We start from the raw sequence: 15,449 nt of genomic DNA, 5'->3' as shown, positions 1-15,449 counted from the left end.
GATACGGAGGAAAATATATATAGATATATAAATATTAGATATATGATAAAATAGATTACAGAATTGATTAAAAATCGATCCGTGATGAATTATAATATTCATTTAATATCCTATTTTAGATGCTCGTGCCAACTTGCAAAACCCTGATCTCATTGAGTGTATATCTGAAACTGAAAGACAGTCGAGTCTTTCCTCGAGTCACACCGTCTCCGAGAAAACTCATTTTGTGGTCAATGGCCATACTACACCAAAAGGAAAGCTTGCTTAAATACACGTTGTTTTTTTATAATTTTTATTACATTATTAAAAAAATATCATATAATACGTGAATCGAATATTTGTAAAGTTATATGGTCACCGTGCAAGCCAAATTGACATGGTTAGGTCATTGTCTGTGTGTTCGATCTATAAGCCAAGTGATAATACAAGATGGTAAATTATAGGAATGAATTATACTAGATATAAGAATTTAAGTTCGGTTGGTTGGTTGGTTGGTAAAAGATAATCGTATTCATCTCCAGTCTCTCCTCCCCTCCTCGCTAATCCGTTTTAGAGCTAACATAAGATTTTAAGCTCGGTTAGATCCTTGTTAGGGTAGTGAAAGAGAGAGGAGTGAACGGGAGAAATCGGCACCTAAGTTGATTACCTACGAATTGGAAACAAAATAATTAATCAGATTAGGTGACATCGAATTTAGGATAATCAGTCCGACTCTAGGAAAATTTTCTACCGGCCATGAGAGTAAATCAGAAAGCACTCTTGGTGGGCGACTTGAAAGCCCAACATCCCTTGGTTGTACATTCCATTTGGAGGAAAAATATCTATAAATGTGTATCATCCTGTCTGAAATTGGGGGAGATGGCGTGCTAGATAGATGACTCTGATATTCACCATAAGAAGATTTTAAAATGGAAGAAAAATGGCTTTGAATGCTCCTTTCTTTTCATACTAGAAAGAGCAAATTGAAACCTTAGAACGAGAATCGAGGAGTGGGTCCTTGGCATAGGTATAGGGATGTAAATGAACCAAGTGTTCATGAACAAGCTTGATGTTTAACTTGGCTTAGAAATCTAAATGTTTCTAATCATATCTAAATGTTTCTCAAAACTCTTAACTCTCTTTTGTTCTGCCATTCCAAGTTGCTTCATGTCTTCGATCACTCTGTGGTACATTCATTGATGAATGTTTTAGAGGTTTATCGTATTCCTAATAGCATTTTTTAGCTTAATGAGTTTTGTCTAAATCTCACTGCCAAGCTGCTTCATGTCTTAATGAATTCATTGTGGGAAGGATGATTCTCATCCCTAAAAGTTCATCTGAATGCATTTCTATTTTGAAATGTTCAAGGTATGTTCCATCAAAATCAATGGATTTCTATTAAATGAGATTTGGTGTAACAATGGTTGAGGGTTATGTAATTTATAATTCTATTACTTTTTATCTATTATTCTGATCCGTTAATGTGAGCATAATTTTGATGCATCCAGTGGTGGATCTAGGGGGAGTGGGGGTATGCTTAAGCACCCCCTTGCTCCTGGAAATTTCCACCAGTATGTTATAGTCCAAGGGGCAGCGAGAAGGAAGACAAGCTCCAGCTCCCTTCTTTGAGCACTCTCTTCCTTTTATGTATGGATCCACCACTGGATGCATCCTTGCTCAATTATTATCTGTCTTGCATTTTAAACTTATTGAGAAATGTGCAGGACGATAAAACTTTTTACCACATTTTCGCTTCATGTAAGCAAAGGGAAGAAGAGCAGTTGATCCTGTCCGAAAGCTGAATCAACGAACGTTGGGCACGTGGTGCTCTCCAATCAGCTGACGTAGATCTTTGACCGTCCGCGTGGACCTCCGGCGAACCTGCAAAGAAGTCGGGCCGGGAAGGGGTTCCCGGCGACGACCCTCCGACGCTCAAGTCAGGTAAGCAGACAACGAAAAAGTGGCTCCTAGGATCAAAGAACGCGTACCTCTGGTGAAGTGCAAAGCTCCTTATATAGAGCTGGGAAGGAGCTCAGACACACATACCTATGCAAATACGTGTCCTTAGCCCATACCTCAGTAAGGGTCTGTCAGCAAGCTTACCTGTCACCATACTGCTACAGTCCACGCACGTCTTTGATGGGACAGCGGAACCCCTGGTCGTAAGATTTGGAGTATGGCCGAATTATAGAGCATGTCCGCTGTCAGAAGATGTCCCTTATCCTTTTCTCCTTACTCCCTACCTGGCGTCCGACCGGCCAGCATTCGCCTTACGTCCGGCCGGTCATATATAGTGGTCTACTTGGGAGATTCTTGATAACGTGTTCTGTGGAGACTGTTAGCAGTATGCTACCTTATGTCTTTGGCCGAGCGTGACATCCGCTCGGCCTTGCGATCCTGTTCAATGAGTGTCGGAACCCCGACTCCTGCCGGGGCGCCTTTTGCCATCAGTCAGACACCGGTCGGCCGGCCGGGCGGTCAGTCCACCCTTCTCCGGTCGGCCCACCCTTCTCCGGTCGGCCACTTGGCCCTTTGACTTCCACGTGGCGTTGACTCCCCAGAACGGGGGTCCCCTGTTCTTACCGCCGGATCAGCAGTCATAGCAACAGGTTAAACAATTCAGAGTAAAATGGTGGATGCATGGTGGTCATTACTAGGAGCTACAATTCCAGCAATCATAGTAGGCCATGCCATCAGAGCTACCTAGATTTCTTATACGAGGAATGAATAAGTTGCTTAAACCATTTGAATTTTTTGAGGATAAGTAATATTGCACAGGTCAATGTTATGTATACATGTAATAAAAAGTAACAAACTCGGATAAGATAGCCAATGTGAATTGAGAATTTGATTTTCTTATTTGCAAAAAATCATAGTATATTTGACCAATACTTTTCTAAAAGGGATTCCTCGAGTGATTTCCTATTGATATAGTAATGCTGGCATGGAATAACAATTCCTGTGTTTGGTATAAATATCATACATGAAACTATTATCTTCAAACTTTTTGTATGCTTGCTAATAGATTGTAGAAAGGACTTCAGTTAACATTTTTAGTGTATAAAAGTAATGATGATTTAGTTTTGAAGCTCATGAATTTAATAGAATCAAATCATTCCCCCTAGTATGCTTGATTGATTGAGTTGGTTATAGTTACTTCTACATTCTATAGATGATATTGACAGAGGTGTCATTAAATGAAAGTTTCTATCCAAAATAATTTTTGAAAGAAGTAATGACGGTTACTTGTGCAATTTGTTTTAGTTGCTAATTATCTTTTAGATGATCATTTTAGTAGATCATTTAGGTTGTAGACTTTAACAAACTTCCTGTCCATCTTTTATTGGAATGTATTCACTTAATCTATTCACAAGTATTTGGCTTTGCCATCCAACATATGCAAGCTAAGCAATTTAGTTTGATTTAGTTTTCTTACAGCTAAGTTCGGATGATTTTTGAACCATTATAAGCCGATGCAATATCTTGCAAGATGAAGGAAGACCTTGAATTTGCTAGCCAATTCATAGGAAGGTATATTATGTTTTTTTTTTGCCTTGCTCAAGGAGAGTAAATTGGTAGGTACTTTCTTGTGTTTTGCATTGTATATTAGATTTGGAGAATTGTTGAGCCAGAGCATATTAAAGAAGATTTCAATTTTACTCTCTAACGCTTCAACTATTCCAAGAAAAAGAAATTTGATCTAACTATTGATCTTCATGGAGAAGCTGCTTGTGGAAGTTCACTTAATTTTTCTTTCAATTTGCATTGGTAAGCATGAAAACTCACAACCATTCTCCAAATAAGCCTGAATTCAACCATGTCTATCAAAGTGACCTTCATGTATTCATAGGACCTAATATCAAAAGCTATCAAGATAAACAGACATGGCGCATACGTTCCTCGGCGTATGATGAATCTAAGCAGAGGGAGGGTAGAAAAACATGTGTAAGAGTAGGTTCCTTTTCAGTTATTTTTAATGATATATTATCTTTGAATGTAAAAGACATATCATTAGTGTTTTATTTGTAAAATTGACTCAAATGCTCATCAGATGAATAAAAATTATGTATTTGCATTTTGAGTGATGAATGAATTGTGATGATTTCTAAATTTTAAATTTGGATTGTATATTTAAAAATAATAATTGTACGATGTTGATAATTATATGTAACTGCAGCGGGCTTTGCGTGTTACAAATGCTCTTAACCGCATATTTACGGTGCACGCTGTGAATGATCTTAACTGCAGCATGTTGCGCGTGTTGTGAATGCCCTTAATCGCAGTGTGTGGTGCGTGCTATGAATGCTCTTAACCTCAACGTGCGTAGTGAGTTGCGAATGCTCTTAACTGCAGCGTGCAGTGCGCGCTGTCGATGCCTTATGACTTTCAACAGTTTGTAGTTGTGCATCATGCGATGCGCGCTACGGATAGCATAATTGCACGCCGCAAAAAGACAAATTTGTTGTAGTGCAACCGCTCCCAGTTCTTGCTGCGACTCTACTGTGAAGCTGCTGAGTCCGACGACTACTCCGAGGAGTTTCGATCATGCCCGACAGATAGGACTTCAACACAAAGCGCTATCATTTCTATCTTTGAAAGTGTTGGTAACATTTCTTTTCGTACTTAATTACTATAAAAGGATAAGTGCAGGGTGTTGCACTTGACCTAACTTTTCTTGTACTTGATTCTCTCTTTTGGGGTACCGGAAGAGATTTTTAGTGGATTTTTCATCGATGCGCGAGACCTGGGCCTTGGAGTAGGAGTCGTCGAAGGCTCCGAACCAAGTAAAAAATCGCTTGTGTTTTTCTGGTGCTTTCTTATTTACTTTCCGTTGCATACTCGAGTTTTTAAAAATCGTAAAAGAAGTATTTTGAAAACCACGTGATTCATCCCCCTCTCACGTGCGTCAGGATCCAACAAGTGATATCAGAGCAAGTACCGCTTTGAATTGGTGCAACTGCCAATCAGGCAAAGGGGGTCCTTTTTAAAAGAAAATTTATATATCATTTTCATTTAAAAATTATTCTTACGCCTTTCATTTTTTTCCCTCCATTTTTTAAAAAATTCATTTCAATTTTTTTCACTATTAGTTTAAATTGACAAAATAACCATTCTAGTAAAATTTGTCATAATACTTTTTATTATTATTTTATTACTATTTTATTATTTTTAAAAAATATATATATTGGTGAAATACTTTCAATCCTTTATCTTCCACACTACTTACCTCAAGACAAAGTCTTAGAAATTGCTTCTTGTCTATCATTTTTTTGCAAGTATATCAATGTCTCATCAAGAAGGACGGAGCATCCACGAACTACCACCATATGAGATATACAAGAGGTATGAATTTAATTTGCGGAGGATGCAAATGGAAAGCTTCATCTTCATGAGCGACTTTGATCGCAGCATGACACTAAGACGATCAACCTAGAACTTGAAAGCAAATCAAAAGGTAATAAAGTTAGTTTCAAATTTACTATCTAATGAAATCACATGCAGAATTGGAGAACATCAAGATGCCTATGAGTTCTGGACTCGTCTGACCAAGCTTCACGAGGAGCTGATGGAACTAGAGGAACAAGTTGAACTCAAGCTCGGATCAGAGTCTAAATCCCCAGAGACATCCTCAAAATCAGACCAAACCAACTTTATGACCTTAATGGCATAAGAGGAGGCAGAAGGATCTGAATCAGAGTTAGAACAAAAGTCAGAATTTGAATCTGAGACGACAATGGACAAGGAGGAGAATCCGAACGAGGATTCTAAAGATAAAGTTGTGAATTCAAAATTCAAATATCATATAATATGTTTTGAATGCAGTGAAAGAGGGCATTACAAAAGTAAGTGCCCCACCTATAGACTCGAACCACACAACAGAGGTAAAAGAGAAGTCAACACCAAAAGTTCAAAAAGGGAAGGAACATATCCAATGATTCAAGTGTAAAAAGATGGGTCACTACAAACTTCAATGCCCAGAAAGAAGACCCAAAGATCCGGGGAGAACAAAGGTTAGTAAGTTTACAATATATGAAAATCCTACATTTTTTACATATGTTAGTAATTTGGATAATCATTACTGCTCAATTTTATATTCTTCCCAAAACTTAGATATGTATGTTCACTCAAACAAATCAATTAATTTAACTAATCAAGCTAATTCAAAATCATTTAATAATCCTTCAAAGTTTAAAAATTTATCTTTTAGAAAATTTAAAAAATGAAATAACTGTATGAAAAATAAAATTTATAAACTAGAGAAAATAGTTAATAATCTCACCAGATCATTAAATCTAGACTTGAATTATAAGTCTAACCCACATTTAAATAAAAAACCAACATAACCTACCTCCAATCTGCCAAGTTTGGCTTGCAATTTGGCTTTGGCTGATGTACCATAAGGATGCTTTCATATAGAACTGAAGGGGTAGTCACGTAGCTTCACAAGGCGGGATACTTATCGGCTGATCTACCTAAATGATTCTTAGATCGCCAATGCATTTTAGATGATCTCCTAGTGAACCTCTTCACCAAACTCGATTAATTAGATAATATAACAACAACAAAAATTTTAAAAATAAAATATATAAAAAATAATAAAAATAAAAACATAAAAAAATTTAAAAAATAAAAGTTTAAATAATAATAATAATAATAATAATTATTATTATTATTATTATTATTATAATATGTATGATTAGTTTTGTAACTGAAAGTAATACAGTAAATTATTAAGGTAGGTTATTTATTAAAACCTTCAAACAAACAAGTTCTTATTGCATTACCTAGGTTGGACCAAACAACATTTGATTATATTGCATTCCCCATAATCTTAGTTATGTGATTACCTAGTAATCATATAACCAAGGTTATATATGATAACTTGAACCAAACACATCCTTAGTATTTTTTTAATGCATGTTAACTAAGTTGTTTTTAACATGCTTATGTTTCAATTCAACTAATTCAGTTTGACTTTAAAAAAAATATCTAGTTCATTGAACTAGACCAACTAGATTAGTTTAACAAGATCAGATTGATTCAATTAGACCTAAATTTAATTTAAATTATTAATTAATTTAATCAGACTATTTTGATTCACTTAGACCCCGGTCTGATTTAAACTATTAGTTGATTTAACCAAACTAGTTTAATCCAAACTAGAATAACTTTGGGTTAATTTAATTAAATGACCCTAAAAAGGAACAACATAGGTAAGACATCCCAGTCCAATTAGATTAGTTCTAATGAGGACAATATACCGAGCTCGGGATCAGGATTCTCAGTCGATCGTTCTAGTGTGTCAGTCCACTAGATCTCCTCAAATAAAAAAAAATAATTTTTCTTATTTACTTATGGATTATGTATATTTTTCTATGCATATGTGTGAATTAAAAAGAACCGATTTTGTTACTTGTTTGCCGATTTTGTACTGATATAATTATTATTTTTCAATTCCAGATACCACAAATGATATGCACGATGACTTGTCGCAATGTGTGACAGAATGAGCTAGGGAGGAAATTTAGGAGATTAAGTATAACACATTTTATGGAGTTAGATGACATATTGGATGACTTGATCGAAACTTGAAAAGGAAGAGTTTCTCAACCTTGATAATTACAGGATCTAGGCTTTAATTGGTTCATCGTGGGGGAATCCAAAGGTGGTAGCACACTATATATAGGGGCTCCCCGAAGGACAAATCTCATATGCACAGTTGTGTGTAGAACTACTTCACTATGAGTTCCCAGAGGAGGATCTTGAAGAATCTGAGCAAGATTCTAAAGAAGATTCGATGATGGACCAAATTAAAAATCATGAAGTTGGTCTACCTGAGACTGCCTCAAATGAGTCCAGGTTGAAAGGGATTGAGTTGACCATTGCACTGGTGTTTATCATAGTGAGAGTGATGTTGGCCTATTTAGTTTATTAGAGTTCTATTATTGTTACTAACGTTATATACGAACAGTATTAGTCCATTTAGTTTTTGAGTCATGTAATAATTTCTATTGTTATGTATAAATATAGTTATTTTATGAAAAATATGTTATGTGTTAACAAACTTAAAAATGATTAGTTCATTTTATAATTAGTTCATGTCTAATTTAATGATTAGCTTATTTCATAATTAGTTCATGTTTACTTTAATAATTTGTTCATTTATTAGGATGTATGTAATAGTATTGATCAATATTGATATGATTTGTCATATGAATAATGAGTGGAAACGTAGTTACCATTTAATTTTATACATCAACTCAAATTAACATTGAGTTAATCATAAATTATATGCATATGAATTACATGGAATACTAAATAATATATTTATTTATGTTAAATTATGGCAACTAAAAACATCATAATTGAACTCAATAAGGGAGAGAAACTTAATGAGGATAACTATAAAATTTGGCATTTCAAGATACAATATATTCTTGAAGAACAAAAAGTTTTAGAGATTGTTTATCAGTTTATGGAAGAACCTGTAGATGGTTCTACGACACAACATAAACATGATCTTGATGTCTATAAGGCATGGAAGAAAAAGGACTTTACACACAGTTTAACAATAAAGTTTGACAGCTATAAAAAGTCTTTGAATGTTACCATGGCTCAACATCTGAGGGAAATGTATAATATGATTTGAGAGCTAAAAACTGTTGATTATGAGTTGACTGATGAATAACAAGTTCATTCAGTAATTCGTTCTCTTCCTAATTATTTGAAAACTATGAAACAGAATCTTACACACAGTGAGAGTATCAATACTTTCACTGATGTCTCACACCAAGTTTAACTTGAGGTGAAGAGAATTAAATCCGCAAGGATTTATATAAAAACTTTTGTAACTGAAGGTTCTGTTGGAGTATCCGGATCCAAGAATAAAAGGAATTGGTTCCATAAGAAAAAGGGAGAGGGAAAAGAAGCTGGTGTTGTTATTAGGCAAGGCTCAATCAAGAAGAAAGGAAAGAAGTATGGAAAGAAACATAAAAGCAAGCTGACTTGCTATAACTATGACAAGAAAGGTCACTTTCCTTGGGATTGTGCTGAGCCAAAAAAGGTAAATCCATATTTAACTTCTTTTCATAAGCATTATATTACTAGTTCAATATTATTAGCCGATTCTTATCCTTTATGGATTATAGATTCGGGAGCAATGAATCATGTACCTCTTGATCAAGCTACATACGTGGAGTACTGTCGGGGTACCAACTGGCAACAAATGGATATATGTGGGAAACAATGTAAGGATTGAAGTCAAAGGAGTTGAGACTTATAAACTCAACATTCGTGGTGGGCGTACCTTATTTCTACATGATGTCCTTTATGCTCCTAAGATTTGATGAAATCTAGTTTCCATTGCTAGTCTACTTGATTTGGATTATTGTATAAACTTTTTTCAATCAAGGTGTGGAACATCGTATTAACTCTGTGTTAATTGAATGTGGTTATGTAACAAATGGTTTAATGGTTCTTGATGTAAAACCAAATATTAATTATAGTATGAATGGTTATTTTTCAAACATTACTTTTACTAGTAATGTTGATATTAATGATGAAGTTTGACATGCTAGACTAGAACATATTGGATAAGAATGAATGCATAGATTAGCTAAAAAGGTCTATTAGGCACTCATGCTAAGATTAATTTGCCTATGTGTGAGTATTGTCTTGCTAGAAAAACAACTAGGAAATCATTTAGTAAGACTATTAGAGCTGAATCACCATTGTAATTAATTCATTCAGATATTTGTGGTCGATGAATGTGAATGCTAGATATGGAGGTTCCTATTTCATTACATTTATTGATGAGTTCACACGTTTCGGTTATGTGTATATATTTCTCATAAATTTGAAGCATTAGATTGTTTCAAACGTTATTTGAACGAAGTTGAGAATCAATTAAAATGTAAAGTTAAAACCTTACGCACTGATCATAGAGGTGAATATTTGTTTGATCAGATCAAGACAATGTGTAATCATAAAAGGATTATTAGATAACTAACTATCCCTGAAACTCCACAATAAAATGAGGTTGCTGAAGGAAGAAATTAAACTCTTCTAGATATGGTTAGGTTTATGATGGTTTAAGCTAATTTTCCAGTTTTCTAATTGAGCATATGCGTTATTAGTTGCAACTTATATACTTAACCGAGTACCTTCTAAATCTGTTATATCTACTTTATATGAATGTTGGATAAGCAGAAAACTATATTTGAGTAATTTGAGATTTTGGGGGTCTGCTGGATACGTTCACGATAAAACTTATAAATATAGAAAATTATGATCCAGAGGTAAGAAGTGTATCTTTATAAGGTATTCTGATACTTTTAAGGGCTATGTTTTCATTGGTGAGCAACAAGATGAAACCATATCTGAAATAGAGTCAAGAGATGCTATTTTTCTCGAAACTGAGTTTCTAACAAGAGGTGAAGTTGATAAGACAATTCTTTTATTTGCAATAAAGGAAGAACATAATGTTCCTTTATCAACAATATCGCAAGAGATGCCCGAACCTAGTCAACCCAGTGGGAGTGATTTATCGATGAATGAATTAGTTTCTTAATAGTCAAACCTACGAAGAAGTAGTCATTAGATTATTCCTCGGAGGAGATTTGATATTGAGAATTATAATGATTCTCCCAGTTGATGATGAGGAACCTCAAACGGTTGAGGAATCATTGAAATGCTCAGTTAGAGAAAAATAAAAAAATTACAATGGATGAGTAAATGAAGTCTATGAGAAAGAATCAAGTTTGAGATTTAGTCGATTTTTTTTCGGGGTGAAGGGATATTGGAAATAAGTAGATTTTTAAAATTAAGAGGAAAGCAGCTGAATCAATTAATTGATACAAAACTCGACTAGTTTCAATAGGATATGCCCAAATAGAGGATATTGATTTTGAAGAAACTTTTTTCGATGTTGTGAAATTTATATCAATACATGTCATCTTAGTTATAGTAGCACATTATAACCTAGAATTATATCAAATGGATGTAAAAATGACTTTCCTTAATGGTAATTTTAACGAGGAAATCTATATGACACGGTCAGAAGGTTATATTATTGAAGACCAAGAGAATAAAGTATGTAGACTTAAAAAGTCTATATATGTATTAAAGCAAGGGTCAAGACAATGGACTAGCAGATTTAATAAAGTCATTTTATCTTATGGTTTCAAAATGATCAATGAGAATCATTGTGTTTACCTAAGAAATGAGAAAGGAAAAATGGTTAGCTTATCATTATATGTTGATGATATGCTAATAGCTGAAAATGACATGAAGTTTGTGATAAAAGTCAAATTATGGCTTTTATCGTAATTTAACATAATAGATATGGGAGAAGTGTTGAGTACAACTTAGAAGTAAAGATCATTAGAGATCGATGGAAAAGACTTTTATATTTGTCTCAAGAGACTTATATCACTAAGATACTACAATACTTCAATATATCATATTGTAACGTTAGACAAACACCCATAATGAGAGGTATTGTTTTGAGCAAAAGTATATATCCCAAAACTCTTGAAGAGATAGCCGAAATAAAGAAAAAAGCATATGTCAATGTCATTGGTAGTTTGATGTATACTATGTACGTACTCATCCTAATATAAGCTATATTATTGGCTTAGTTAGCTATTTCCAGTGTAACCCAGGATCAAGATACTAGAAAATAGTGAAGAGAATATTCATATAACTCAAAGGGATAACATATTATTGTCTCTGTTTCCAAGGATCTTAGATGAGCTTGAAGGGCTACATAGATACAGATTAGACAGGAGACCTTAATGACAGAAAATCTACATCTAGCTATATCTTCTTGTCGAATGGTGGCGCCATCTCATGGAATAATAAGAAATAGGCTTGCGTAGCGCTGTCGATAATGGAAGCTAAGTATGTGGCTTATGCAGTAGATGTACAAGAAGCTGTCGGATTGAGAAGGTTCCTGAAACATCTGAAAATTGTTAAGGACAGTGGGAATTCTATTACAATGTACTATGACAGTCAAGTTGCTATAACTTTTTTTCAAGGATCACAAATATCACAACAAAGGTAAACATATATAAATTAAGTATAATTTTGTTAAGAATATTATTGATAAGAAAAAGAAAATTTTTGAATATGTTCCTACACGTGCTATGCTTACAGATCCTTTTACTAAGTTATTGACTAAAAAATCATTTCAAGGATATGTGAAGTCTTTGGGACTTTGAAAAATGTAACACTTTATAAAGACAATTGAATATATGAAATGTCATGATCAGTTAGTGTAAATGTAAATGTAAATGTATTGGTTACATTTGGATAATGTCTTGGTGATCATATTAGCGGATTGAGATTGGTCCACTCACATGATATGGACAATCATCTCTATTTGTTAAGTATAATAGAGGTAAGACATTTACTTATAGGACATCTTATGTAGCTATGAACAGAGACATACCCATAAGTTAAGGTCGCTTTAATAATTGTATCAAGATGAGATCATTTATGTGTTAATAATGATCGAAGTAAATAAACCTACCATTTATTGAACCTATTGGAGACTAGATTTTCAATTCATATATTAAATTCAGGATTAACATTAGATATGTCTAGATTAAAATCTATACAATATTAAATTTGAGACAAGCATATACTTTTTTAAATAAAGAGAATAACCTCGTAGCATGTGATTCATATCATATGTGTTATTACGATGATAAAGATAGTAGGAGAATGAATCTCTGCTTCTCTACTATATGAGACTCTTGAGATTATAAGTTAATATCAGTCTTACCCTAAATTATTGTTTAACTGTTTACTTGAAGTTCTAATCACTGAATGCTATTTTAACATGTGACCTATTGACTATGGATGAATCGGTCGATGAAGCATAACTAGGAAAGTGACTGATTATAATGAATATATTCTAGTTGGAAAAGAAGATTAAGATAAATTTAAATCTTTGACATTTATTCACTGGTCGACCAAGTATATTTTTGTCGAGTATATAAAATGTGATTGTGAATAATTATATTAATTAGAGATATGGAATATGCTCTCGACATAATTGTCCTTATGAGGGATTAGAGATGTTCATATTGATGTAAATGATTTAATCTAGGGCAAAAACAAGATATGGATGCCTCTGATTCATTTGGAAGAGCGGCTAAGTAAAGTATAACAACTTTATTAGTATTGATTGCTAAGAAAAAAAAAAAGGTGTAACAAGATCTTTTTAGCATCAATTGCTCAGTATGTTTGCTGTCGCACAAATCATTTTTCCTAATGTATGAAATGGATGTTTATGTATTGTCTTTGTAACTTGACTCTTATTTAATCTTTATGACTTGACACTTGTATAATCTTTGTGATTTGTTTATGTGACTTAATTCTATTAATTTTTTAATTAATTAGCCTTAGTGGTTTGACCTAGACGAGTAAGAAATGTTGGTAATGGGAACGTGCAAACATGGAGTTATCCATGATACACACATTACTCACATATAATAGGGGGAAATTATCATTATACTTTTAGGGGATTCCCATTATATATATGCGTTCAAGTTATTCATCAAAGAGGGTGTGAAAGAGATAGAGAGAAACGAAGAACGTTCAAGCAATAAGAGGGATTTGATTCGTAAAATTGTGAAGAACTTTTTGATTTTATAATCGCTCTTCCGACAACCAACAAGTACAAAATTTATTATTCATCTTTAGAGATCGCTTCACTTCAAAAGATCATTATAAATTTTTACCGTTTAAAATTTTTAATATTTTTTATTTTCATGATTTAAAATTTATACTATAAATTAAATCATGAATATTTAAATGACAAATGAATACCCTCCTAACTGGATTTATTATAAATTGAAAAATAATAAATCTAAAATAACCGACTCGGTCTCATATCGCCGTACTGCCACCCGACATATATAATCGCTTCCGCGCTGGTGCTCTCTCAGAGAACAATAACTTTTTAGAAAGTTTATCTTTGACACAGATAATTCATTGTATATTTTTAAAAAAAATCCAAACTTTTTTCTTCTCCTTTCCGATTGATTTCAATAAACATGCCCTCGCACAGCATGCATGTACAGTGACGGTCGCATCAAATAAGCACGTAGCTATTAGCTAGCTGAGGAAATAAAGAAGAAACAAAAACATGCGAGCACGAATAGGTCGTTAATTAGACCCTTACTTTGTCTTTATTATTTCGTCACCCACCTTTCTTTCTCAGGAAGCGTACAAAATAAGGTTCCAACTTACTGTTATTGGAGGTGCAATTAATTCCTTTATCGATTTGGAAACTTCAAGGAAGTGAGCTCAGAAATTAATGGTTGGTGGTGAGGCTGAGAAGAGCACGAAGATATTACAAGAAAATTATCTTCTTCTTTTTAATTCACTTTTAAAAATTCTTTATTTTCTTCTATTATGTACTACAGACAGCTCCCCAAGGAGCCAATTTTCATAAAGCAATTGCATTCACTGTTTTCTGGGCCTGCCAACGTTGCATTCTGAATGAAAGACACTGCAACGTTTAATTACAATAATTTATATAACACATTAGAATAATTTTCTTGGTCAGATTTAATTAATATATCTGAGTTTAACAATCGTGCCAAGTGCCATTATACTGAACACTTAAACAAAGAAAAATCTACGAAAGATTCGATTGTTCGAGTAAGTCAAATTAGCATTCGTGCCAGTCAAACTAGTGAAGCTTCCTGGAAACCGCAAAGGTCAACAATCGATCTCTCACGTGCTAAAAACGGACGGACAGGATTCTTCTTGACCACCATTGTTGACTTCTCCACCTCCCCTACAAATATCCTCCGGCCTCGATGAGTCTTTCCTCCCTACATCCCGATCCCCCTCGGCCATGATGAGTGACACTGTATCCGGCCAAGCTCGGCCGGCTCACCCCGACAGACAGCTAGCAAAGGGCCGCGGCGCCGCCGACGGTCAAGCAGGTGGCAGGTCAGTTCGCCGTCGGACGAGGGCCTCCCGAAGGGCTCCGACGACCATGTTTGACACTGACGCCGCCAATTTCCGCGCGATGGTGCAGCAGTTCACCGGCCTTCCTTCCGTCCCGTACGCGACCGGCGGCGGAGGCTACAACAGCTATATCCCCGAGCCGTTTCTGTATAATCAACCGGCGCAGCAGAGGAGCTTCATGTCCTTCGGGCCGTCGCATTCGCAGGAAGAGCAATATCAGAGCTACAATTCGGATCATAATATCGTTACCGCAATGACTGCTGGCGGTGGTTATTCCAACAATAATGATGCTGCAGTCTTTCTACAGGGCCTGGCCGCCAATTACGGCACGAATTTTGGTGAGGCTGATGGGGTGTTCTTCCGCCAAGCTCCCACCAATTCCAGTGCTGCCAGTATTCTCGACCACATGTAGTCGGATATCTTTTCGATCCGCTTGTACATATTAAGTTTATAGATTTACATGTTCGCAAGCTTCCTATTAA

General features: G+C 34.7%; 1 protein-coding gene across 1 annotated transcript; it reads left to right on the top strand.

Moving 5' to 3' along the window:
* Positions 1 to 14,816: 14,816 nt before the first annotated feature.
* LOC122005019 (VQ motif-containing protein 22-like) lies at positions 14,817 to 15,449 on the top strand. The gene has a single exon (XM_042559915.1). The coding sequence runs from the start codon at positions 14,852 to 14,854 to the stop codon at positions 15,377 to 15,379; it is 528 nt and encodes a 175-aa protein (XP_042415849.1). The 5' UTR covers positions 14,817 to 14,851; the 3' UTR covers positions 15,380 to 15,449.

This window comes from Zingiber officinale, chromosome 7B (genome assembly GCF_018446385.1).
Source record: "Zingiber officinale cultivar Zhangliang chromosome 7B, Zo_v1.1, whole genome shotgun sequence".
Taxonomy (NCBI): Eukaryota; Viridiplantae; Streptophyta; class Magnoliopsida; order Zingiberales; family Zingiberaceae; genus Zingiber; species Zingiber officinale.
This window is presented reverse-complemented; position numbering and strand designations above follow the sequence as displayed.